General features: G+C 46.0%; 1 protein-coding gene across 1 annotated transcript in view; it reads left to right on the top strand.

Annotated features, from left to right (window-relative positions):
- The first annotated feature begins 2,704 nt into the window (after nt 1–2,704).
- Nucleotides 2,705–26,562, top strand: part of KPNA6 (karyopherin subunit alpha 6) — a 39,622-nt gene continuing 15,764 nt past the window's right edge. Inside the window, exons 1-3 of the mRNA XM_055137356.1 lie at nt 2,705–2,862; nt 24,420–24,553; nt 26,107–26,199. Of these exons, the coding sequence (XP_054993331.1) occupies nt 2,859–2,862; nt 24,420–24,553; nt 26,107–26,199 (231 nt within the window). The 5' untranslated portion in view covers nt 2,705–2,858. The remainder of the gene's footprint in view (nt 2,863–24,419; nt 24,554–26,106; nt 26,200–26,562) is intronic.

Genomic DNA, 26,562 nt, shown 5'->3' with positions numbered 1-26,562 from the left:
TGGTCCCAAACCAATAATCAACAAAAAGTAATCCCCGGGGCTGGATCGATAGCACAGCAGTTAGAGCGTTTGCCTTGCACGAGGCCGACCCGGGTTTTATCCCCAGCATCCCATATGGTCCCCTGAGCACCACCAGGAGTAATTCCTGAGTGCAGAGCCAGGAGTAACCCCTGTGCATTGCCGGGTGTGACCCAAAAAGCAAAAATAAATAAATAAAAATTTAAAAGTAATTCCCTGGGTCAATGGGAAAGAGAGTTCCTCAGATATGGATGGAGAATGGGTTACCTAGTTGGGGAATAGCCCAAAGAGCCAGGAGGACCAGCCTGTTTGGTAAATATAAATTTGGGGGATTTACAAAAGGGCAGACAGAAGAGAATTGCAGAGGCCTCTGCTTCCAAGGAGATAATGAGTACAAATGACAGACCCTGGAGACAGATCAGTGAGAAGGCAAAGCTAAAGAAATGGGAATCCTTATATTTTCCCACTTGCAACCCTTTTCACCTGAGAAATGCATTGTGGGCGAACACTGCCAGAAACACCTCTGATTCATTACATGGCTGATTTTTTTTTTATTAATTTTTGATTGTTGAGAATTCAGAAGCCTTTCACTCCTGCCACATTTTTCATGACCCCTACATTCAGTTATACAACCCACAGTTTAAGAAGCTAGGTAGGGGCTGGAGCGATAGCATAGTGGGTAGGGTGTTTGCCTAGCATGCGGCCGACCCGGGTTCGATCCCCAGCATCCCATATGGTCCCCTGAGCACTGCCAGAAGTGATTCCTGAGTGCAGAACCAGGAGTAACCCCTGTGCATCGCCGGGTGTGACCCAAAAAGCAAAAAAAAAAAAAAAAAAAAAATTAAAAAAAGAAGAAGAAGCTAGGTAACAGACCATCACAGATGAAATCTCACCTTGAGCAGTGGCAACAGGAAAAGAAAAAGTTTCCTTTCTTGCTCAGAGGTCGCTCTGGGGAACCATGCCAAGGATCAAACCTTGGGCCTTCTGCATGCAAAACATGTGCCCTTGTCCTTTGAGCTATCTCTATGGCCCCTCAAGTTGGCAATCTGCTTTTTTTTTTTTTTTCTTTTTGGGTCACACCCAGCTTTTTTTTTTTTCTTTTTGGGTCACACCCAGCCATGCACAGGGGTTAATCCTGGCTTATGCACTCAGGAATTACTCCTGGCGGTGCTCAGGGGATGCTGGCAATTGAATCCGGGTCGGCTGCGTGCAAGGCAAATGCCCTACCCGCTGTGCTATCACTCCAACTCCAATCTGCTCAACTTTTAATAGACAACGCCCTCCTGGGAGCAGCGAGACTGAAAGCCTTCATATAGCCAACCTCTGTGTGTTCCAACTGGGACTGGACAACTAGTATGTTTTTATACAGCAAGAGAAGGAAAATATGTACCAATGTCTATAATTCAAAAGGCACCTGAGGGTCAGAAAGATGGTTCAAAGGGCAGGAGTGCATACATCAAAAGCCCTTGATTCAATCCCCTGCACCACACAGTTACCTGAGCCCCACCAGAAGTGCCTGACTGCAGAGCCAGGAGTAAGCCCTGAGCACCACCAGGTGTGCCCCCTCCTCGCCCCAAAGAGAAAGGTTGGAGAGATAGTACAGGGTGTAAGGTGCTTGCCTTGCATATCAAGGTCAACCCTAGTTTGATCCCTAGCATTAATACAGGCCCCAAAGCACCAACCTAGGAGTAACTGGGTGTGGATGCTCCCACTTCTGACGCCCCTAAAAGACATTTGAGAGGACTGGATCATGAGCTTTCATGTAGGAGCCCAGATTTGATCCTAGGCTCTGCATATTCTCCGTACACTGTCCTAGTGACCCCAAGCTCTGAGTCAGAAGCAGCCCCTGGACTGGGCCTCAAACACAGGTAAAAATAAAAAAGCACCCAGAGCAGGGAAAGAGATCAGTGGAAGCCCCCTTCCAGTGGGGGAGGTCTTGAGTTCAAGTCTTGATACACACAAAGGTATCAAACACTCAGAGGCTCAATTTCCTCATTTAAAGGGGAGCCCCCCAAAACGCAAGTGGGAGGGACAATGGGGGCCCCAGAGATAAAAAGGGGTTAAGGTGCTTGCCTTGCGCACCAGACAAAGGTCAGATCGTCACCTCTGGATGTGGCCAAAAAACCCAAGGTGTGTGGGAAAAACAAAAAGGGAGATCATGTCCCTTTTCATAAGGCTGTTGATATCCTTTCAAGTATGACTTGTGCGGTACACACCGTGTGCCAGACACTGTCCTAGGTGCTGGAGATAAGAGTGATTAACTATAGAACCTTGACTGTGAGGCTAAAGTGAAAGCTCGCTTACCTACAAAGATCATTGACAAAGCAACGTGCCTATCTCAGGTCTCATTACTTTTGCTTTGGCGTTTACTCTTTGATTTTTTTTCTTCATCTCTGTATCCTTGATCAAGTCACTTCCTCTCTCCGGAGGATTCCTTGTTCATTGCCTATCCTACCTAAATCTAAGATTGGCTTTAGCTGCAGAAAGGAAGGAATATGTTTCTGGGCATGAAGCCCTCAGGATAAGAAGGAAACAGAAAACAAAAACAAAAAAAGAAAACGAAGACTCTTCTTAATTCTCCTTAGTGAGTGCCCCTCCCACTTTCTCTCCACCCACTCCTTTCAGATTCCATCTCTATTACCCAGCCTGAGCCGCCGCTGTCTCTTTAAATGGGATCGTCCGCGCAAACGGAGCCGGAGACGGAGAATGCGTTTCTGCCGGGGTTGAGCCTTGTTTGTCCGTCTCGGGCTGCCGTCCTGCAGGGCCGCCATATTGTCTGCTGAAGCTACGGCTGGAGCTGCCGCTGCTGCCGCCGCCAAGTAGGAGCGAGCGGAGCCGCGATGGGTGAGTAAGGAAAGCAGGCCGGCGGGGACGCGAGCGAGTCAGTGTCGGGGCTTGGGGCCCGCCGAGAGCCGGCGTGCGGGCGTCGCCGGCCGGCCGGGGCTGCCCCGCGCCGGTTCCGAGGGAGAAGCCAGGCCGGGAGTTGCCCCCTAGGCCAGTTTGGGGCCGGCCCCGGGGCCAGTGCCGGGAGCGGTCCGTGGGGGCGAGTTCCCGGAATACCTGGGCGCTCCTGGAGCCCCCACGTGGCGGCCCTGCGCCGCGGCCCCCGCGTTCCCGCCGCGCCGGCGCCCACCCGGGCGGGGGCCGGGCTCCGGCCGCAGGCCCGGGCGTTGCCGGGGCAGCCGAGCCCGCTCCCGGCGGGGGCCGGGCGGGCGGGCGCCGGGGCCGCGGTCCGTGGTGGACGGCGCGGGGCCGGCCCCCGGCGGAGGGGCTGGGTGGGCCGGCCGGCCGCGGGCGCGGGAGGAGGGGCGGACGGGCGGACGGTAGCCGGGGAGGGAGGGAGGGAGGGAGGGCTTCGCGGGCTGCTCCGAGTGACAGCCTGCGCCGTGACGGGCGCCGGCACCCAGACCTCGTGGCCGCGGCTGGGCTGCGTCCCGGCCGGCCGGGTGAGAGAAGGGACGACCTGTTGCTTTGGCTGCAAGTGCTGTGCGCAGAGAGCGGGGCGGCGGAGGCGCGGGGCCGCGGGGCCGGCCCGCCGGGGGTGTGCCCCCCGCCCCCCGCCCCGGCCGTCGGGACTGTTAGATTCGCCGGGTACTGCCGCCCATGTGCACGGCATCGTTCGGGTGTCTTCAGGGGGCTTCCGCATTGTGATGCGAAAAACCTCGTGCAGGGCATCCCGGTGTTCGCCCCGGTTCGGAGAGAAGGAAACTGGAGGCGTGGAGGGGGTAACGTAACTTACCCAAGGTCACACGGTGGCTGAAACACGGGGATCACTCCGGAGCCCTGGTCTCTGGTTGCGGTTCTCTTGGACCTGGCCCTCTAGTGGTTGTGCTGGAGAAGGGGAAGAATGCTCCTAACCCTGGGCAAAGTTGGAAAGGTGGGTGGGTGGGTGGTTTTGCTAGTGGACTGCTTTGAACTCTGTAGTCTGAAGGAAAACGGACTGGCAGAGACCGACTCTGTGTGGGGAGGGGGGCGGGAGCGGTGCTGGGGAGAGCTAGCTGAGATTCTGGAATTGAGTTTTGTGAGATCCCCGATTCCAAGGAAATAAGTTCCATCGATCCGCAAGGCAATGCATTTTGACTCATCCCTGGTATTATAATCAGGACTGCTCCTTTCTAGCTGTCATTCAGAGAAGTCTCTTAAATGTCAAGTGCAGTAAAGCATATGGAAAATGTCTAGCAGCCCACAATAAATGTTATCTGGGCCAGAGCTTTAACAGGGGGCAGGGCGCTTGCCTTATACGGGCCCACCTGGTTAACTCGGAATCCCATATGGTCCCCCACAACCCTGGCAGGAGTTATCCTTGAGCGCAGAGTGAGGAGAAAGGCCTGAGCGCTGCCGGTCTGGCCCAACAACAACAACAATAATAATAATAAATATCTTCCTTTCTGAGCCTTTCTTTTCTTATCTCTTATGAAGTACAGAGAATATTATTGAGGTGTTTAAGGACAAATGAGGTGTTTAAACCTAGTATGGACTTTATAAATTTAAAAAACCTTCAATGTTATTTTCCTTTAAGCTGCCCTTACTAGGACAAGCATAGAGAACAAAGAGGTAGTACAGGGGGTAGGGCGCTGGGTTTATCTCTGGCACCGCATATGATTTCCCCAAGCCTGGTCTGAGTGACCCTTAAACACAGATAGGAGTAATCCCTGAGTGCCCACTAGGTGTGGCCACAAAGCAAAAATAAATGAATTATATGCATATATATTTTTTAAAGGCAGGCGTTCATATTATTGTTTAGTTTTGGGATCACACCCAGCCATGCCCAAGGCTTAATTCTGCTGTCTGCTCAGGGGTCATTCCCAGAGGTGGTCTCAGGGACAGAATTCAGGCCAGCCATGCAAGGCAAGCTGCCTGAGACCCTGTACTGTCTCTTTGGCTCCAAGACAAGCATCTTCTTGTCTCCAAGACAAGCATTTCACTCAATAAAAGGGTGATTCCAGACTCCAGACTCTTCATTGAGTGATAAGATGAATATGCTTGTTTTGTATGCCAATGAAAACATTTAGGGGCTTTTATATATTGATATTGACTTTAAATTTTAGGAACAGATGCCTAAAAGGGAAGAAGCTAAAAATTTCATTATTTACTGCATTATTGGACTAGAGCAGTAGCACAGCAGGTTAGGGCGTTTGCCTTGCACGCGGCTGACCTGGGTTCGATTCCACCATCCCTCTCGGAGAGCCCGGCAAGCTACCAAGAGTATCCTGCCTGCACGGCAGAGCCTGGCAAGCTACCCGTGGCGTATTCCGATATGCCAGAAACAGTCACAACAAGTCTCACAATGGAGACGTTACTGGTGCCCGCTCGAACAAATCGATGAACAACGGGACAACAGTGCTACTGCATTATTATTTGTGATTCTGGGGATCAAACCCAGGGTCTCACACATATAAGACAGAAGTTTTGCCACTTAGCCAGATCTCTTTACAATATTGCATATTATTCCGTTCAGTATTTTTGATAGCAGCTTACTCAGTTTTTACAGAATGGGAATCCACCTTAGAAAAAAAGCACAGGCTCACTCTTCAAGCCCTGTTCTCCTCTGAACACATTGTGCTTGTTTGTTTCTTTGCTTACTTTTTTTACTCTGGAGAAGCTTGTGTTCTTTCTTGAACATGTATTCCTCTCTTTCTAAGTGGGTTTCGTTCAATAAAAACTACCTTGCTTTACTTTAAAAAAAACAAACAAACAAGAAATCACAGCTAATAAGCATTAATGCCAGGAGTGAGCTTCTTAGGCATCTTGATGCCACAGATCTCTTTTTGGTTTTTGTTTTGGGACCATACAAGAATCTGACAGTAAGCTACACAGGGTAGGTCTTGATAACTACAAACTCTAAACCCATCATTGTAATTCTTTCTCTGGGCAGTGATTTACTTAGGCATGAGCATGTGATGTGATTCTGGCTAATAAGATTTGAAGAGAATCTGTAGACTTCTGGGAACTCCTTCCTTATTTAAAAGATATTTGCCGGGGCCTGGGAGATAGTACAGCAGTTAAGGCACATACATGGACCCCCAAGCATCACTAGGTTCACTGGGTACTGTGAGCTGAGTGCTGCAAAGGGTGGCCCTGGAGACCCTTGGCACCACCTGGAACGGCCCAGGTAATGGCAGCGCCATAGGACCCAAGCAGCATTGCATCCTTGGGCCAGACAGGCGTTGCTGGTGGAGCTCGCAGGTTTCCCAAGCACTGCTTCGGAGACCTTCACCTCGAGAAATTTGCCAGGTTTGATTTTGATTTTATTTTACATATGTGTGTGTATGTGTGTTTGGTGTTTGGCAATGATTGGTCCTCTCCTGGCTTGGTGTTTAAGGGTTACTCCTGGTGGTACTCAAGAGGACCGTGCAGTACCTAGGATTTAACCCAGACCTTCTGCAGGCAAAGCATGAACTTCATCCTATTGAGCTCTCTCCAGTCCTACCAGTTTATGTTTTAATTCATATATCACCAAAGTGTGAGTGCCTTCCCCTACAAAAAGAGAGTGCCAGGTAGATAGTACAGGAGATAAGCCATTTGCCTTGAATGCTTCCAGCCCAACTCCCTCCAAGAACCCCCTCCTCCACCCCCTCCCCCCCAAAAAAAAAAATATATATATATGGGAAATCTCTTCTAAGAGCCAGATTGGGGCTGGAGAGAGTACAGTGAGTAAAGTGCTTTCCTTGCTCGTGCCCCATCCAGGTTCAATTCCTGGCTTCTCATATCGTCCCCCAAACACTGCCAGGAGTAATTTCTAAGTGTCAGCCAGAAGTAAACCCTGAGCATCACTGTGTGTGATGCAAAAATTAAAGAAAAAATAAACAATATGTATGTAGAACTTGCTGTGAGTTGGATACTCTTTCAAGTACTATAACTCATTTAATTATTCGAGATTCATGTTCTAGTTGACTAGACTGATGTCATGGAGAGGTTCAATAACTTGGAAGGTCACAGCTAGTAAATACAGGAATCTGTTAGGTCTTATGGTTCTAACTGAAATATGGGCTGTTACTATGTTTTGCCTTTGGAAAGTAAAGAGCACCTTCTGAAATTGGCTTTTGCAGTATCGATTATGAGATAGGATTTATAGATAAAGACAGTTCTTTTGTTTTTGTTTTTTGAACCACACCTGACAATGGTCAGGGTTTTACCCCTAGCTCTTCACTCAGAATCACTCATTCCAGTGCTCAGAGAATGTCAGGGATTGAACCTGGGTCAGCTGTATACAAGGCAAATGCCCTACCCACTGTACTCTAGCTCCACCCTCAATAGACAGTTCTATACAGGGTGGGGAAGTATATATATACATATATATATATATATATATATATATATTATCCCTTGGGGGTTGGTCACCTCCTGTTCTCAGGGCTCACTCCTGGCTCTATGCTCAGGGATCTCTCATGGTGGTGCTTGGGGACCAGATGGGGTGAAGGCATGAAACCTGGACCGGCCACATGCAAGGCAAGCATGCTACCCACTGTACTATAGCTGTGGTCTCCTGGTTTGTTTGGTGTTTTGGGTGTTTTTTGTTTGTTTGTTTGTTTGTATTTTGGCTTTTCAGGTCACACCCTGGAATGCTCAGGGACTAGTCCTGGCTCTGCAGTTAGGAATTACTCCTGGCAGTGCTTGGGAGATCAAATGGATGCCTGGGATTAATCCTGGGTAGGCTGTATGCAAAGCAAATGCCCTACGTACTGTTCTATAGCTCTGGCCCCTCCTGTTGATTTTGAGCCACTGATTTAACCAGCACTGGAAATGTCCTATCTCTGAACTTGAATAGGTTACTATGAAGCACTGGATGTCAAAAATGCTGTAAATAGGGGCCAGAGTGGCAGCAGTGATAATACAGCAGGTAGGGCATTTTCCTTGCATACAGCTGACCCAAGTTTGATCCCCAGCCTTCCATCTGGCCCACTAAGCACCACCAGGAGTAATTCCAGAGCACAGAGCCAGGAGTACCCTTGAGCACTGCTGCTTGTAGCTCATAAACCAAAATAAATAAATAAAAGTGCTGTAAATACATTACTTCATAAGCCTTTTTCTGTGGCCATCCCTGTCACTACCAATTTTGCTACAATAAAAAAATTCATCCAGTCTTTTTATTCTCCTCTCTAGATTAGGAATTTCATTCCTTATCACTTATAGGATAAAATTGTAACCAAGAGGTATGACATTCAAGGCCTTTTTACTGAATTAAATAATCTTATTCCACTCTAGGCTTATCTCCTGTATTCTACTTAGATGTCCGTACATTCCACCGCCACCCCCACCCCACCCCATCCCCACATTGGAGGTGAGAGAGAAAGGGGATTTGGTCACACCTGGCTGTGTGCTTTGGGGTCAGGCTAAGCTTGCAGTGCTAGAGCTGGAAACTGGGCCTCCGAATGCGAAACATGTGCTCCAGCCCCTTGATCTGTCTCTCTGATCCCCTGTATACATTTTATTCCTAGAAGATGAAAAGAAAGAAGCAGTTCCTCAGTTTTCCTCAGGAAATCTTGCTTGTTTTTCAAGATTTCTCCACTAACCTTTCCCAAATACTTTATACCTTCCAGGGCTGGAGCAAGAGTACAGCTGGTAGGGCATTTGCCTCATACAGGTTTGATCTCTAGCACCCCAAAGCCCCCTGAGCACAACCAGGAGTGATCCCTGAGTACCACTGGGTGTGGTCCAGAAAATGCCTAAATACTTTATTTCTTCCAAACTGCAATTCTCAGGACACTGTTCTTGCCTCTACATTCTTTTTGTATTAGTTATTTCATTCTGTAATATATTTAGTTCTTCAACCAGTTACTTAATGTTCAGAGCTTCATTACTCTCCTCATCTCTAGGATTGATAGGATTAAATGTGCTAATACATGTAAAAAATTTTATTTCTGTCTGTATGATTTGGTTGAGGATGGTGGAGCACACCCAGCTGTGCACAGAGGCTATTCCTGTTCTCAGGGGTCACTCCTGATGGTGCTCAAGGGATATTTGAACCAGGATCAACCACAAGTAAGACAAGTGTTCTGCTGAACTACATTCGTTACCCCACCACCCCCCTGTATAAAGCTGAGAGAAAGCAGATAACCATTTGTTCGGGGTTTTGGGGTAGAGGCCACACCCAGTGGTGCTCAGGGCTATTCCTGTTCTGCACTCAGGGATCTGGGCTCCTGGCAGGCTCAGGGGACCACATGGGATGTCAAAGATGAACCAAGGCTGGCTGCATGCATGCAAGGCAAACGCCTTAACTGCTATACAATATACCGGCCCCTGTTTGGTTTGTTTGTTTTGTTTTGTTTTGGGTCCATATTTGGTGGTCCTCAAGGGCTTATTCCTGGCTCTGCTCTCAAGGATCACTCCTGCTGGGGCTCATGGGACCATATACGGTGCCAGGGATTGAAGCTGGGTTGGCCCCTTGCAAAGCAAACATCTTATCCTGTGTATCTTTGCTCCAGCCCCATTCAGAGCTTATACTTCCAGAGACATTGAGAGCTGTTTTCTTTTCTCTGCTTGCATTATCTTCAACTTCATTTCTTTTTCCTTTCCTTTTTTTTTTTTAAATTTCCAAGGATCAAACCCAGAACATAGCATGTGCAAGACAAATGCTCTGCCACTTGAGCTACATATCCACCTCACCCTTTAGTTTTTTGGCATGTTTTTGGGCCACACCCAGCAACTCCTGTTCACTCCTGGCTCTGCACTCATAAAACCTGGGTCTGACACAAGCAGGACAGGCACCTTGCCCGCTGTACTTTCTCTTTAGCCTGTCATCCAACATGGTTTTTTTTTTTTTAACTTCACTGGAACATTTATCCTTGGGGTGGGGGGGATACCCTAGCAGTGCTCAGAGTTTCTTCCTGACTCTGTGCTCACAGATCATATGCAGTGGGGATTAAACTGAGATCAGTTTTGTGCTAGGCAAGATCTTAACCCTGTACTCTCTCTAGGCCCCCCAAATGTCATCTTAATCACGAAAAAAATTCACATTTCATAAGAAAAATGGTACCAAACACGTGGTTATACAGATGAATGTTCCTTTACATCAGGGAACCTATTCCCTTCCTCCCAGCGTCAGACACAGCAGCTTCACTAATTTTTGGGTCACACCTGATGATGCTCACTCCTGACTCTGCACTCAGGAATTACTCCTGATGGTGCTCAGGGGACCACAGGGGGATCCCCAGGTTTGCCGGGGATCAAACTGGGTCGTGCTGTGTTCAAGGTAGGCACCTACCTACTGTACTATGGCTCTGAACCTCTGGAGATTTGGATTTTAATTAAGATTAGAAAACAGGCTATCGACTATGTAGATGAGTATTATGCTCTACTTAGACTCTGAGCTTTATATAAATCATGTATGGGAAAGATTGTTTTCTCCCTATGAGGACTTTTAGCCAGACTCAATTTGTTGGAGTCTGGCTAAATTTGATAAGAGTTTTTGTTTCCTAGAGTGATGATAGCTCAATCCGTCTGAGAGAATCTGCCTTGGTCTGAGCAGCCTTATAGCTTCATTGTTCTGAAGATTGGCGGTTTGGACAGCCTTGCATTCTGTACCCTGCGAGCCTCATGCTGTCAGACCAGTCCGATACTGGTTTTTTGTTTACTGTATTTCCTGGTCATACATTTCTGAAAGAAATTCTAGAAGCTTGAAAATTTATTACCAAGCCTGTCCTAACCTTACCACCTAGCATTTTCCTACGTACAGAGAACTTTGACATTAGACCTCTTACTTTGAGATAGACTGGGAAGGGTAGAAATATTAAGATAAAGATTAGTGGGGCCGGAGCAATTCCACAGTGGGTAGGCTGTATGCCCTGCGTGTGGCAGACCCAGGTTCGAGCCTTAGCATCACTGGGTGTGGCCCAAAAAGAAAATGAGGGGGAAAAAAGATAAAAAAAAAAAAATCGGTGACCCCTAAAGCTATACAGTTATTAAGTTGCAGGACAGAAATCAGATCATTTGACTTATTTTGTATTTTGGCCACACCTGGCTGTGCTTAAGGCTCATTTCTGCCGATACTCTGGGGACCATATGCTGCCTTGGAATTAAGTCCCAGTTGGCTGCATGCAAGGCAAACACCTACCCCCTTATACTACTTCTCTAGCCCCAGGTCATTTAACTTTGTAGTTCCTTTCATCTGTGCTGCACTTTTCCCAGTGTATCTGTTGTTGGTTGGTCCTACTTAGAGCCCTTTCTCAACTTAGCTGAGATGTTTCTTTCCGAGACAAACCATTGAATGTATTCTGTACATTCACATAATGCTGAAGTCTTTAAAAACCTCCAAATCCTACACCAGATTTAAATGGCATTTATCCCAGCCCATCCCATTGTTGGTGGTGGGATTTTTGTTGGTGGTTTTTTTTTTTCTGGTTTTTTTTGGGGGGGGGGAGGTGGTTAGTTTGTTATTGTTGTTGTGTTGTATTTTTGTTTTGTTTTATTTTTGGTTTTTGGGCTACACCTGCTGGTGCTGAGGGCTTATTTCTGACCCTGTGCTCAAGGATTGAACCTGCATTGGCCACATGTAAGGCAAGTACCCTTTCTGCTGTACTATAGCTCTGGCCCCTTGTCCTGTTTTTTTAAATAGGGGTGGTTCTCTGCAGTGCAGGATCATGCTTTGGAAAAGGTTAGAGATTGGGAGGGGATTGAGGGCTACACCTGGCAGTCCTCAGGCTCTGTGTTGAGGAGTAACCCTTGGTGGTGCTCAGGTGGACTACATGTGGTGCCAGGGATTTGAACCATGACTGTGGTCACTATAGCCATATGCAAGTAAGCATCATTTTTAGTGGGGGGGTCATACCAGGCGATGCTCAGGGGTTATTCCTAGCTCTGCACAAAGGAATCACTCCTGGCAGTGCTCAGTGGAGCATATGGGATGCCAGGGATCAAACTCGGGTTTGCCTTATGCAGGGCAGATGCCTACCTGCTCCAGCCTCAAGGCAAGCATCGTAACTCCCTCATTATCTTTCTAGCCAAAAGGGAGAGAAATTATTTTTTGGTGCTGGGGATTGAACCCAAGGCCTCAAGCATGCAAGACAGTTGCCCTTCTGTTAAACCATGTTTCAGTCTCATTGAGAGAAGACTTTAAAAACAAAAACCAGAGGATCTGGTAAATAGTACATTGGGTAGGCCACTTGCCTTGCATACAGCTAGCTGATCCCCGCACACTGCGTGTGGTCCCCTGAGCCCCTTCCTGAGCACAGAACTAGAAGTAAATCCTGAGTACTACTGGGTGTGGCCTTAAATTCAAAAGCAAAAACCAGGGCTAGAGAGAGAGCTCTGTGAAGCTCATACTTTGTACACAGGAGACCTGAACTTGATTCCTAGCAGTGCTACCCTGAACACTGTCAGGCTCAGTCTTGGAACACAAAGAAGGCAGTAGCCTCTCAGCATCACCATATATGACCCCCAAAAGTTAAAAACAGGGCAATAGGGCCAGAGAAAAAGTATAGGGATAAGGCATTTCCCTCACACAGGGTGGACCCCTGGCTTTATCCCAGCAGTGCCTGTGGTGGACAGGTACTCCAGATGTGGCCCCCAAACAGAAACAAAATAGGAGCATGGGAGATAGCTGAAAGGGGCTGGAGCAGTGCTTTTCTGTAGAAGATGCTGATTCAGTCCCTGGTACCAGCTGGTCCCCAGGCAATGAGCCTGGAGTAACCCCTGACACGCAATTAGGAACAGCCCCCAAAATAGGGAAGATTAAGTGGTTGTTCCTAATTTTCATTGCAAGTGGCAGAAAGCCTTCAGATCATTATCTAATTACCTGCCAGGCCACAGTTTTCTACTGCATTTTTTAAAAAAATATATTAGTATCATCTGTATTTATATTCTGTATTCTTGGCAAGAACTAGATCACACCTCATTAGAGGGATTGAGTTGGGCAGCAACATCTGAAAATGAACATAGACATTTCAAGGATATAAGGGTGTCCCCTAGTGGCTAGAATGCTGTCAAGTTCTGTGAAATGGAGAGTGCATTAACTTTAGTTAGGGAGGCCGGAATTTCTGGCCTGAAAGCCTTTCCAGTTTATTAATGTGGACCCTTCTGCAAGTTTTCCCACCTCTAATATAGTTTCTATGTGACTTGGGGTTAAAAGATAATCAAATTATATTGAATCACCAATCAAATTAGAATTTTCCCTGGGATTGTACCTTTTTTGACTGTTGAGGATTGACTTGGGATAGTAAAAGAAATTGATTTGCTTTGGGTCTGGATTGAAAGCCTCTAGAATGAGATTTTCTAAATTTTTATTCCTTGCTGATTCGTGTGGAGTAAAGGTATAGAGTGTGAGACATTACCTATTATTGCCAACCTGTCTGGTTCTGTAATGAGAGCTAAAAAAAGGTAGATTATAAGAGTTCAGGTATTTGATCATTTTTGATAAATTTCAAAAGCATTTGCTTCCAAGGGACTGGAGAGATAATACAGCAGGTAAGACGCTTTCCTTGCTCATAGCTGATCCGGTTCAATCCCTGGCACCCTATCAGGCTTCCTGAACCCTGCCTACAGTAATCACTGAGTGCAAAACCAGGAATAAGCCCTGAACGTAGCCAGGTGTGTGTGGCCCCCAAACAAACAAAAAATGAGGGGGTTTGTTGTCCCAGCCAGTGGTGCCGATAGCTTACTCCTGGCCATATACTCAGGGATCATGCCTGGTAGGCTTGTGGAACCATAGGGGGTGCTGGGGATAGAATCTGGGTTGGCTGCATGGAAGGCAAGTGCCCTACCGGCTGTACTATCACTCCAGCCTCTCAAAAGCAAAATATTTTGTTTCCAAGTATGTGTTCTCCATAAAAATAAAAATTATGTAAGTGCTCACTCATTGCTTTATTTTGGTTACTGGGTTATCAGCTAATCTGTCAACATGCTTTAATATTTCAGTGATACTTAAGTTCCCGCTTAAGTGCATATACCTTTACTCATTTTCTATATATTTTATATTCCTTTGTTTTTGTTTTGCAGCCACGCTAGTGGTGCTCAGGGCTTTCTCCTATCTCTTTGCTAAGGGGTTACTCCTGTGCGGCCCAGGGGACTCACCAGAGGGGTGCCAGGGATAGCCCCCAGCTGGCCACATACAAAGCATGTACCCTACCCTCTCTCTAACCCTCTTTACCTTTTTTTCTTCTTTTCAGACCACACCCAGCCACACTCAGGGCTTACTCCTGACTGCACTCAGGAATTGCTCCTGGTATTGCTGAGTGGAACCACAAAGGAGAAGCTACTCCTGGTGTTGTTCAGATTACCATATAGGTTGTTGCCAGGTATAGAGCCAGCATTCGCTGGTTCTATATCCAGGTTGGCAAGCACCTTGACTCCTGTACTTTTTCTCTGGTTTCTGTTCAGGATTTTTTGTGTATGTGTGTGGGTGTTTTCAATAGTGGAGAGGGGTACACCCAGCAGTACTCAGGGTTTATTCCTGGCTCTGTACCCAGGGTTTATTCCTTACACTGCTCTCAGGAATCACTCTTAGCAGACTAAGGGGACCATAGGAGGTGCCTAGAGGTGAACCTCAGTCAGCTACATGCAAGGCAAGTGCTTTACCTGCTGGACTATTTCTTTGGCACATTTTCAGTTTTTCTTTGATTGTTTTGTTTTAGGGCCACAGCTCGTGGTGCTCAGGGGTCTGGTCTCAGGATTCACTTCTTGTAGGGTTGGGGGAACCAGATGGTGCCTGAAAGCAAACCTAGGTTGGCTGTATGCAAGACAGGTGCCTTACTGGCTTCACTGTCTCGGTGGCCCCAGTTCATTTATTATTTTTTTCTTTTTTGGGCAGGGTGGGGGAGCAGTGGCCTCACTCAGCCGTGTTCAGGGCTTACTCCTGCTTCTGTGTTGAGAGGCCATGCTCTGGGGATCACATGGAATGCCAGTGATTCAACCCAGGTCCACCGTGTGCAAGGCAAACACCCTATGTGCTATATGCTCTCCAGCCTATTGAGTTATCTCTCTGGCCCCAAAGGATGATGGGATGTCTGGTTTTGAGTGCCTGCTTTTTCATATGCTAGGCCTAAAGTTTGATTCCATGTACCTCTGAGCACCTTCATTTATAGGCTTGGTGATCCCCAACACCCCTGGGAGGACCTCCGGCACTGCCAGGCCTGACTGGCACTGCATTTTTTGGACCAAGAACTCTCAGGTCCTGGGGCTAGAGCGATAGCACAGCGGGTGGGGCATTTGCGGCACATGGCCGACCCAGGTTCGATTCCCAGCATCCCATATGGTCCCCCAAGCACCGCCAGGAGTGATTCCTGAGTGCAGAGCCAGGAGTAACCTTTGAGCAGCATCGCCGGGTGTGACCCAAAAGCCAAAAAAAAAAAAAACCTCAGGTCTCATACAGCGAGGCCAGCTGCTGACAGGACTGACCCCCACCCAGCCCGAGGAGGTTCCTCGCCTCAATAAAATTAGATTAAATTAAATTAAGATGGTTATGAACTAAAGCAGTGTCTTTGGAGATTATCAGTTGAAACCAATTTGGAGTAACTAAAGTCAAAGATAAAAAGTATCAAGGACATGGGCCTGAGAGAAGAGGTTAATACTCTTACCTTGCATGCAGCTGACCTGGGTTCAATCCCTGATGCCCCAGGGGCTAGATAGTACAGCAGGTAGGGCATTTGCCTTGCATGCGGCCAACCCTGGTTTGATCCCCAGCATCCCATATGATCCCCTGAGCACAACCAGCAGTAATTCCTGAGTGCAGAGCCTAGAGTAACCCCAGGTGTGACCCAAAAACCCGCTGTACTACCCACTGTACTATCCCTCCAGCCCCAAGGAGGGAATCTTTGACACAGGTAAAAATCAATTTGTCAAATGATTCAGAAGTCTGAGAGAAAGTTCATAGCCAAGACCAGAGAATGAAAGTGGCATTAATTTTGAACTAGGGTAGATTAGATAGGGCAAGAAATTGATTTACAGAGAAAGAAAGTGAGATGGAGCTAGCAGTGGGCATTAGGAAATAGATTTCAGGCAGAGGTTTGTGACTGCAGAGATTGTGGTGCTGAAGATAATCCTAGTCAGCCATGTGCAAGGCAAGTACTGCTGTACTCTGTCTCCAGTCCCTATCTGTTCATGTTTTGGGGCCATACCCTGTGGCCAGTCTTTACTTCTGGCTCTGTTTCAGGAATCAGTCCTGGTCATGCTTCGGGGACTATTTGGAGTGTTGGAGTACTCAGTACTGAGTACTCCAACCCAGTACTCAGAACCCAGTTCAGCCATGTGCAAGGCAAGTATCTGCCTGCTGTACTAGCTCTCTGGTCCCCGTTGTAATATTTTCAACTCACAGGTGATTGAAAGTGTGGAAGTGAAACTGTGGATTATTGGGCACTACAGTAGTTGAATATATGAATGAAAGTTAAAGGTGGCACTGGTACATATTGGGACATAAATTGGGTGTTTTCTTTGGAATGAATGAAGTCACTAAGAGCAATGGCTTTTGTCTGCTAGTCTGCAGGTGTAAAGGGTTGAAACTGACCTAACTGACCTAGAGAGTGAAAATAGAAATGAGTATGTAGCATCAGGGAGAAGAACCATCAAGAGAAGACTGAGCTGAGGAGAGTGGGCAAGGTTGGTAGTGCCAAGAAAACTCAAGAGAAAGAGGGAATGGGAAACAGTACAGTGGGTAGGACGCTGGGTCGCACATCGCCAATCCAGGTTCAGTCCCCAGCACCCTGTATGATCTTGAGTTCACCAGTAGAGATCCCTGAGCAATGCCAAGTGTGCCCCCCCCCCCAAGAAAAAGACAAAAAAGGATAGAGAACAGCTCAGTGTCAGTTCAGTGGGTTGGAGTATGTGCTTTGCAGGAGTAGCCCCTTGAGCAGAGCTAACTGTGACCTAAAAATAAAAGAAATTTTTGTCCTTTAGCTCATAACAGTATAAATAAAAGTAGTAGTGTTGTGAAAGTCAATCCCCATCACTACATAGTCCCTTGAGCACTGCTAATTTCTGAGCCTAGAGCCAGGAGTAGCTCCTGAGCACTGCCAGGTATGGTACAAAAATAGAAGGATGGGGCTGGAGTGATAGCACAGCGGGTAAGGCGTTTGCCTTGCACCCAGCTGACCTGGGTTCAATTCCCAGCATCCCATATGGTCCCCTGAGCACAGCAAGGGGTAATTCCTGAGTGCAGAGCCAGGAGTGACCCCTGAGCATTGCTGGGTGTGACCCAAAAAGGAAAAGAAAATTAGAAGGAAAAAGATGATGAACACGGGGCTGGAGCAATAGCACAGCGGGTAGGGCGTTTGCCTTGCACGCGGCCGACCCGGGTTCGATTCCCAGCATCCCATATGGTCCCCTGAGCACCGCCAGGAGTGATTCCTGAGTGCAGAGCCAGGAGCAACCCCTGTGCATCGCCAGGTGTGACCCAAAAAGCAAAAAAAAAAAAAAAAAAAAGATGATGAACAGAACATTCAATAATATCACAATAGCTTGTTTCTACAATTGATCATTAGATTATGCATGATTATACACGATTGTATCCTACATTAAGTATTAAACATGTCATCTTAAAAATTAAGGTTAGTGGAGAATCTGGAGAGATGCAGTGGATAAAGCACTTACCTTCCACACGGTTGGCCTGGGTTCAAGAGGCTGTAGTGATAGTACAGTGGGTAAGATGTTTGCCTTGGCTTGCAGCAGATCCAGGTTCAATTCCTAGCATCTCATATTGTCCCCTGAGCACCACTAGGAGTGATTCCTAAGAGCAGAGCCAGCAGTTACCCTGAGTTCTGCTGGGTGTAACACCACCCACCCCCCCAAATAATGACAACAGACAAATTGGAACTGTATATATAGTCCCCTGGTACCACCAGGAATGATCCCTGAGAAAAGGTGGGTGTGGCCCAAAGCCCAAAAAAAAGAGAGAATGGATATTTCAAATATGTAGGTAACTTTCAGAAAGAGAGATCTGGTTATCTTAACAACTTTCTTATCAGTTGGGCACCCTGCTATTAGGTGCACCCTGTTATAATGAAATATGAAACACATAGCATCACTTAATATGAATTCTTGCAGAAACTTTTTAAATCTGTTCTGGGCCAGAGTGATAGTACAGTGGGTATTTGCCTTGTCCTGGGACACTTGGGTTCAATCACCCAGCACCACCTATGGTCCCCAGAGCACCACCACTCAGGAGTAATTCCTGAGTGCAGAGCTAGTTGTAACCCTGAGCACTGCCAGGTGTGTCCACAAAAATAAAACAAAAAACCTGATCCTATACTTGTTTTGTATTCATAACACCAAACCAGAATGAGTCTTCAAGACAACTGACCTAAGGGGCGTTGGTGGTATAGTGGTGAGAATAGCTGCCTTCCAAGACAACTGACCTATTCTCTTAATTTCACAAGTAAAGAATTGGGGGGAGAGAACAGGTCTTCGTAGATTAAAATGGATCGAATGTTAGGGGCCAGGAATGTGGCTCAAGTAATTTGATCTTGGGTTTGATCCCTAATACCACATGCCCCCCCTCCCCACCCCATCTCCAGGATGGCACTAGATGCACCCAAGCACAACTAAGTATGGCCCCCACATAGTAACAGCAACATAAATAATATGGTCAAATGTTGGGATCCCCGCCCCCCCCCAAAAAAAAAACCACTTATTGGGCTGGAGCGATAGCACAGCGGTAGGGCGTTCACCTTTCATGCGGCCGACCCATGTTCTATTCCTCTGCCCCTCTCGGAGAGCCCCGCAAGCTACCCGTGGCGTATTGGATGTGCCAAAAACAGTAACAAATAAGTCTCACAATCGAGAGACGTTACTGGTGACTGTTCAAACAAATCGATGAGCATTGGGATGACAGTGACAGTGACATTGTTTGGAGCTACATTCTGAAATATGTGGATAAAATAGTATGTTAGAAAATAAATCAGGGTCTGAGCAGTAATACAGTAAGGACACTTGCCTTGCAAATGGCCAACCCAAATTCAACCCCCAGCATCACATACGATTCATGAGCACCGCCAGGAGTAATTCCTTAGTGAGAGCCGAGTAACCACTGAGCATCACCAAGTGTACCCCACCCCCACCAAAAAAATAAATAAATGAAAATCATACAGGGCCTGGAATACTTGGAATTACAGATGAATGACTGAGATTATTGGAGCTAAAACCTTTATTTTCCCCTTGTGAGTCCCAGGACCTAATGCATGTCAGCCTAATGCATTCTCCCACTTAACTATGTTGGATCTGGATGATGATTTGAGTTTCTTTTTATTTGTTATTATCTTGTACATATTTGAAATATTCTATAATAAAATGGTAAAAATATATTATAGTGTCAGAGAGATAGCACACACTGGGAAGGGTACTTACCTTCTAGAGTTTAGTTTCATGGCTGACTTCATCTTCTTTGGGGGCACTTCTCATTTTTGTTTTGTTTAGTTTTATTTTTGGGCCATACCTTGTAAGGCAAGCTGCCCTCCCTGCTGTACTGTCACTCTAGCCCCTGGAGGCACTTAATTCTGATACATGTTCACACAGGGTCAAATATTTTCCAGTTCTGTAGTTGGTTGGATTTGTGGCATAGGGAGAGAACTTAATACAAAAGGAAAACCTGTGTGTTGAAGAGCACTTCCTAAAATAAATTCTAATATGATGGGTGGAAAGAGAAACTAATAAACCACTTAACAAGTGATTTGTTGCTTATTCCAGATGTGCTTCTGTAGATGATCCTCCTTCCAGTCTTAACTCCCCTGACTGGTTTTCCCAGTGAAGTCATAAGCAAATGTTTGTGATAGGTTCTTGTCACCATGGTGACTAAAGAAGCACAGCCTCATTCTCCTTCCAGCTTCACTGTCAGTTCTGCTTGGAAGAGACAGCCCCTCTGGGAGAGCCCAGGCTCAGAGTCATGAAAAACCATGTGTCAGGTAAAGGGGAGCAGCAGTTCACAGGGCTGTCTGTAGGAGTCTGTCCTGTGTCTGTTGGTCTCCAGGAACAGAGGGAATCAGGGACCCAAGTGGAAGACCTAACAGGTCCCTAGAATCATTGTTTCCAGTTCTGGGGATTAAGCCCAGTGCCTCACACGTTTGAGGCTTGTACTCTTGCCACTGACCCTCATCCCTGGCCTAGACTTTACATTGTCAGAGTTGCTTCTGCTGGTTCTCCAAGCTGTGTTTCAGAGTGATCTGAACTCCCTTCTGGTTTCCTTCCCTCAATATTTATAGCTCCAGAATTCAGCTCTCCTCAATTACCTTTTTTGTTTGTTTCTTTGAGAGGAGGGCCACACAGCGATGCTCAGAACTCCTGGCTCAGTGCTCATTACTCCTGGCTTGGTGCTCGGAGGACAATATGGGATGCCGAGGGATTGAACCTCGGTTGGCCACATGCAAGAACCCTACCTGTTTGTACTGTCTCTCCAGGCCCCAATTTCAGATTCTTTACCTCCCTCACATTATATCCTTCTTTACTTCATTGCCATCCATAGATGATCTTTCCAGCTTGAAGAACCAGCCCAAATCTTCTCTTCATCAGCATTATTATGTTTGTTTTTGTTTGGGGACCACACCCAGCTATTCTCAGGGATTACTTACTCCTGACTCTGCACTCAGGGATCACTTTTGTGAGGCTCCAGGTGCTGGGGATAAGACAGAACCTGGGTCAGCAGTAGCACAAGCACCTTGCCCACTGTATCGTCTCTGCCCCAAGAAACTATTATTATTATTATTATTATTATTTTGGTTTTGGGATCACACCCAGCTATGCTCAGGGCTTACTCCTGGCTCTGCATTCAGAGGATCACTCCTGGCTTCTTAGGGGTGTCAGATACCGAACCTGGTCCAGCTCTGTGCAAGGCAAGTGCCCTACCCACTGTACCATTGCTCCAGCCCCAGAAACTTACTGTTTTTTAGTAACATCACAATCATGCCAACAACTCCTGGGAGGTGCTAGTATTATCGAGTTAGGTATTCTATTTGCCTATGAAACTTAGTTTAAAATTCCTTTCACACTATTTGAGCCATATTTCAGAATAGAAATTTAGAGGATGTCAAGTTTCCATATTAAAAAAAAAAAGAGGAAACTGGGGTAGGGGATGTGCTGAAATAGTAGAACATATGTCTCATGTCAGCAGGGCCCTGGATTTCATCTCCCTCCCCGTAGCACCACCAGGTATGGCCCCCGGTGGCCCCTGGAATAATAAGTTGATAAGCTACTCATACTTAAACACAATCAGTTTACTGTGACAGTGCTCACTGGCTACTCCTGACTTGGGGTCACTCCTGATGGTCATGCTCCAGGAACCAAGCAGATTCAGGGACCTGGGTCTACTGAAGCATGTGCTTCAGCCCTGTGAGCTATTTCTCCAGCCCTTCAGCTTAATTCTTACCAGTTTCTAAGATACTGACACTGCTTAAAAATGAAAATAGCAGTTCCCTATTGAGTCACTATCAGTTCACTTGATTAGCATATGATGTCAGTGAGATAGTACGACAAGTAAGTGACTTACTTTGCATGCCGTTAACATGGATTTGATCACCAGCACCCCATATGGTCCCCTGAGCCCCGCCAGAAAAAATCCCCGAGCACAGAGCTAGGAGTAAACTCTGATAACCACTGTGTGTGGCCCTAAAACAATAAAAACATATGACCAACACAGGAAAGAAATGAAGTTTGTAAAAGAATTTTATTATTCACAGATCTCAAAGAACAGGTAACTGCATCCCTCCCAGGATCACAGAAAAAAAAGACTTAGGGTGGCCAAGGGTAGAAGAGAGCTGAAGTTAAAGCGATAGCCTTTATTGAGGTTTCCGAGGGAAATAGGGAAGTCAAGACAGGGCATTTTTAGGGTCAGATAGTTTATACAATTTCCGAGGGCTTTGTCTAGACTCTAGGAGTTGTCTCTAGTCACCAAATAATGAACATGAGACTGATTTAAAGAGAGTAATGTTGGGGTTGTACAGAACAGATAAGAGAAGGCAATGCTCTGGATTTTGGCTTTTGTTTCAGGGCCACACCTGGCATGTTCAGGACTTACTCCTGGCTCTGCACTCAGGAATCACTCCTGGTGGTGCTTGGGGGACCATATGGGATGCTAGGGATCAAACCCAGGTGGGCCACGTACAAGGCAAACACCTTACCTGTTGTACGATTGCTCCAACCCTGTGCTCTGGATTTCTTAACTGAGCACAATACGAGTATACATTGTCATCACACTGGAAGGCATCTTTTACTATTAATAGATGCTTAAATTTAATATTTACATATCTATAGCCCAGCAGTTCATGCCAGAGTAGCAGTTCTCAGAGTGTGATCTATGAGCTGTTTGTCTAATTGAAGACTAAGTACAAATGACTAAATTCACTAAGGACTAAGTTCACCAGTTCTAAATGGATTTAAGACTTAGTTATGAGACCTTAATGTACAATTCCTAGGAGAAATCATAAGTCTTGGTGTTTGCAATGAATATTTTATAAAGCTAAGGCACCAAAAGCACAAGCAACAAAGGGAAAAACAGTGGAACTGCATCAGACTGCAGGGCTGAGTTAGCAAACTTAGAAAGCTTCACAGCAAAACAAAAAGACCTAGGTATTATAACTGATCCCCTCTTGCTCTGCGTGCAGTGTAAGTTCTATCCCTAGCTTCGCCCCCACATCTCTTGCGTTTAATTCCAGATGAGCAGCATGTGTATGACCCTACTCATTCACACACACACACACACACACAAACACACACAACACAAAACACAACACAGCAAAAACAAAGGGAAGGAGAAGTCAACAAAATAAAAAACATACATAACTGGGGAAGAAAGGCATACTATTAAGAGGAGTAAATATCCTAGATATATAAGAATTTCTACATCTCAATAGCAAAACAGTTCAATATAAAACAGTTCCAAAGCTGATATACAGATGGTCAGCATGTACAAGCTCAGCATCACCAGTCATAAGGAAATGCAAGTTAAAACCATGATCACAAAGAAATAATTTCTTTTAGAATGATTTACAAAGAAGGGATAGCAGGTACTGTGAGGATTTGAAGAAAGAGAGCCCGAGAGATAGCTTAATAGACTGACCACATACTTTGTCTGGCAGGAAATCCAGGTTCAAACCCCAACATTTGAGCCCCAGTGGGAGTGACTCAAACACAGAGCACAAGCCCGAAGTAGCCCCCATAACAACTGTGTCTGGTGCTTGGTGGACCATATGGGATGCTGGGGATTGAACCTGGGTTCAACATATGCAGAGGCAAGTATCTTGCCCCTGTACTATCTCTCTGGCCCCCAAAGTATATGTATACTTCTTGGTGAAGGGATGGGTGTTGGAACATTGTTTGACCGAAACTCAATCATGAACAATTTTGTAGCCATAAATCTCATGATAATTCAATTAAAAAAATTTTAAGTATATTATGCTTTGAAAGTAGCTGGGGTCAGGGAGATGGCTCAAGGACTGGAATCCCTGCTTTCCATGTGAGGACCTGGGTCTCTGTCCCTGAGCACTGCTGGTTGTGGTCTCCCCCCCCCAAAAAAAATTGTCAATTGTAGATCTTAGTTTGTTCACACAACAGATTATCATTTTAAAAGTATCACTTTAAAATTTAAAATTTCACATGTTGATTAAATTTGGATAAAGTTATAAAACTTAAGGTATTAGTTGCCTTTTTTACTATGTTACATTTGCACTGATTTTACAGTCCTAAGTAATTTGGGGGGGGGGTCACACCCAGCGATACGCAGGGGTTCCTCCTGGCTTTGCACTCAGGAATTAATCCTTGCGGTGCTCAGGGGACCATATGGGATGCTGGGAATCAAAGCAATGCCCTACCCGCTGTACTAATGTTCCAGCCCCTACAGTCCTAAGTATTGTTGGTGTGACTCCCCTCCCCCCCCAAAAAAAAAGTAAATAAATAAATAGGTGTAAGACTTGACCTATAAATATACTTAACTATATTTAACCTGGCCATGTGAAATAAATTGTACTATCCAATTTAGAGCAATAGATGGCTTTAGCATTGCTCACGTGACCCAGGGATTCTTCCTGGTGATTCTTGACCAACAAGGTCAGTGACTAGAATGCAGTGCTGCTCACATCCTGGCAGTGTTTGGGGCCTGCACGGCTGTACCTATTGGTGCTCAGGGGCTTATTGTGGTGCTGGGGATTGAACCCAGGTTAGCTTCATGCAACTACTTTGTTATCCATTACCCAGTCACATACCTGTTCTTAACCACGGTGTTCTAAGTAGTACTTAGCATATCTAATATCTTAAATTATTTCATACATGTATCAGTTGCTAAATAGAACCTTTAACTTACATGATTAGCGTATGATGTGTGCTGGTGGGGCAGTAGTATTAGAGGTGTCAGGTGCAGTTCTTGAGATCATTAGGTTTTGAAAAGTTGTGGTGTACCAAGTAGGGGAGTGGAGGGTATTACAGAAACCCAGTGGAAAGGAAATGCTATACTCTTAAGTGCCTTTACAATGTGTCCATATCTTCCCTTTCTCTAGAGACCATGGCAAGCCCAGGGAAAGACAACTATCGAATGAAGAGCTATAAGAACAATGCCCTAAACCCTGAGGAAATGAGACGAAGAAGAGAGGAAGAGGGCATTCAGCTCCGGAAGCAGAAGCGGGAGCAACAAGTGAGTTAAACAGAGTATTCTCCAAACAATTAATCAGGAAAATAATCCAGCTATCATGATTGGTCTGTGCCTTCACTCTCACCTTCCCTTGCAAAAGTAACTTGGCCTTTGGACCACAAATACCATTCCATTTTAAAGAAATGGTGGAAACCGGGAGCCAGAGATACAGCAGTACAGCAGCAGGATATTGATCCATGTTTGATCCCCAGCACAATGTATGGACCCTTGAGCCCTCCCAGGCTTAAGCACCCCTGGGTGTGGCCCCAAAACCAGATTTTCTAGTCCTTTTGCCTTCCCCTTTACCATAGATGCTTAAGAAATAGAAGCACAAGAAATAGAACATATAAATGCTTTCAGAATTTCTGGAAGTTCTACAATATATATGCTTCCCAAAAAAATGGAAGCATATATATTGTAGAACAAGTGTTAGCATATTGAAATTTAGTTTTAAAAAAATTCCCTCTTGGAGCTAGAGCGACAGTATAGCAGATAGGGCATTTGCCTTGCACGCAGCTGACCCGGGTTCAATTCCCAGCATCCCATATGGTCTCCCGAGCACCGCCAGGAGTAATTTGAGTGCAAAGCCAGGAGGAACTCTAATGCATCGCCAGGAATGACCCAAAAAGGAAGAAAAAAAAATTCCCCTTAAAAAATGCAGCCAAACCATTGAACACCATTGGTGTGGTGCAGGAACAATTAAAAATGCAAACAAAGGGGGCTGGGTCGATAGGACAGCGGGTAGGGCATTTGCCTTGCACAAAGCTGACCCAGGTTCAATCCCCAGCATCCCAAATGGTCCCCTGAGCACCGCCAGGAGTAATTCCTGAGTGCAGAGCCAGGAGTAACCCCTGTGCATCGCCAGGTATGACCCAAAAAGCAAAAAAAAAAAAAAAAAAAGGCAAACAGAGGAGGAGATATTTCTTTTTTTGTGGGGGAGAGGGGACACATCCAGCAGTGTTCAGGGCTAACTTTTGGCTCTGCAACCTGGTGGGCTCAGGACCATATGGGACGTGGGGACCAAACCTAAGTCTGCTATGTGCAAGGCAAGTGCCCTACCTGCTGTTTCTTCTGCCTCTGGGGATGTTTCTTAGTTGTAGAGCACTTGCCTTGCATGCTGATTCCCCAGATTCAGTTTCTAGCACTGTATGATCCTTAAAGTACCAAGCAAGCCAGAAGTGGAGTTGAACACCACTAAATGTGACCCCAAAACAATAAATAAATAAATGCTGTTCAATTATATGAACTGAAAATAAACTCAACTATTTTTCTTTCTTAATAATACATTTAGCTTGGCATTATCTTAATTATGGTACCATTTCCTTGACAATTAATTTTGGTTCATTCTTGTTCTTTGTAGGTTTTGTTTTGTTATTTAAGTTATGTCTGTCGGTGCACAGAGGTTACTCCTGGCAGTGCTTAGAGGACTATGCCAGCTATCGAACCTGGGTTGGGCATGTGCAAGGCCAATGCCTTACCAGCTATACTGTCTCTCCAGCCCCCAGTGTTCTTTGTTTTATTTCAGAGTATCCTTACCAAGATGTCTTCTCTTTCAGCTTTTTAAACGGAGAAATGTAGAACTAATTAATGAAGATGCAGCCATGTTTGATAGTCTCCTTATGGACTCCTATGTGAGCTCTTCTACTGGGGTAAGTGAGACCTTTGCATGGGCGTCAGGTGGGCCTGGGAAATACGTGCTTCTGCAGAACAGTCAGAAGCTTTGCCAACAGCTATGGATATCTTTTCCATGAGTGCCTTTGTCCTTTGTAGCTGCATTTAAAAAGATTTCAGTTTAGAGAATTTATGTCTGATAGAGAAGAAAATGCATAAGGGAAGCCATCTATTGGCTCAGAGACTAGGATTCACTTTTTTTTCTTTCTTTCTTTTTGGGTCACACCTGATGATGCTCAGGGATTACTCCTGACTCTGCACTAAGGAATCTCCTGGCAGTGCTCAGGGGCTGCTGGGGATGCTGGGGATTGAACCCGGGATGGCCACCTACCCACTGTACT

This window comes from Sorex araneus, chromosome 5 (genome assembly GCF_027595985.1).
Source record: "Sorex araneus isolate mSorAra2 chromosome 5, mSorAra2.pri, whole genome shotgun sequence".
Lineage (NCBI taxonomy): Eukaryota > Metazoa > Chordata > Mammalia > Eulipotyphla > Soricidae > Sorex > Sorex araneus.
Note: the sequence above shows the minus strand (reverse complement) of the source record. Positions and strands in the feature narration are given on the sequence as shown.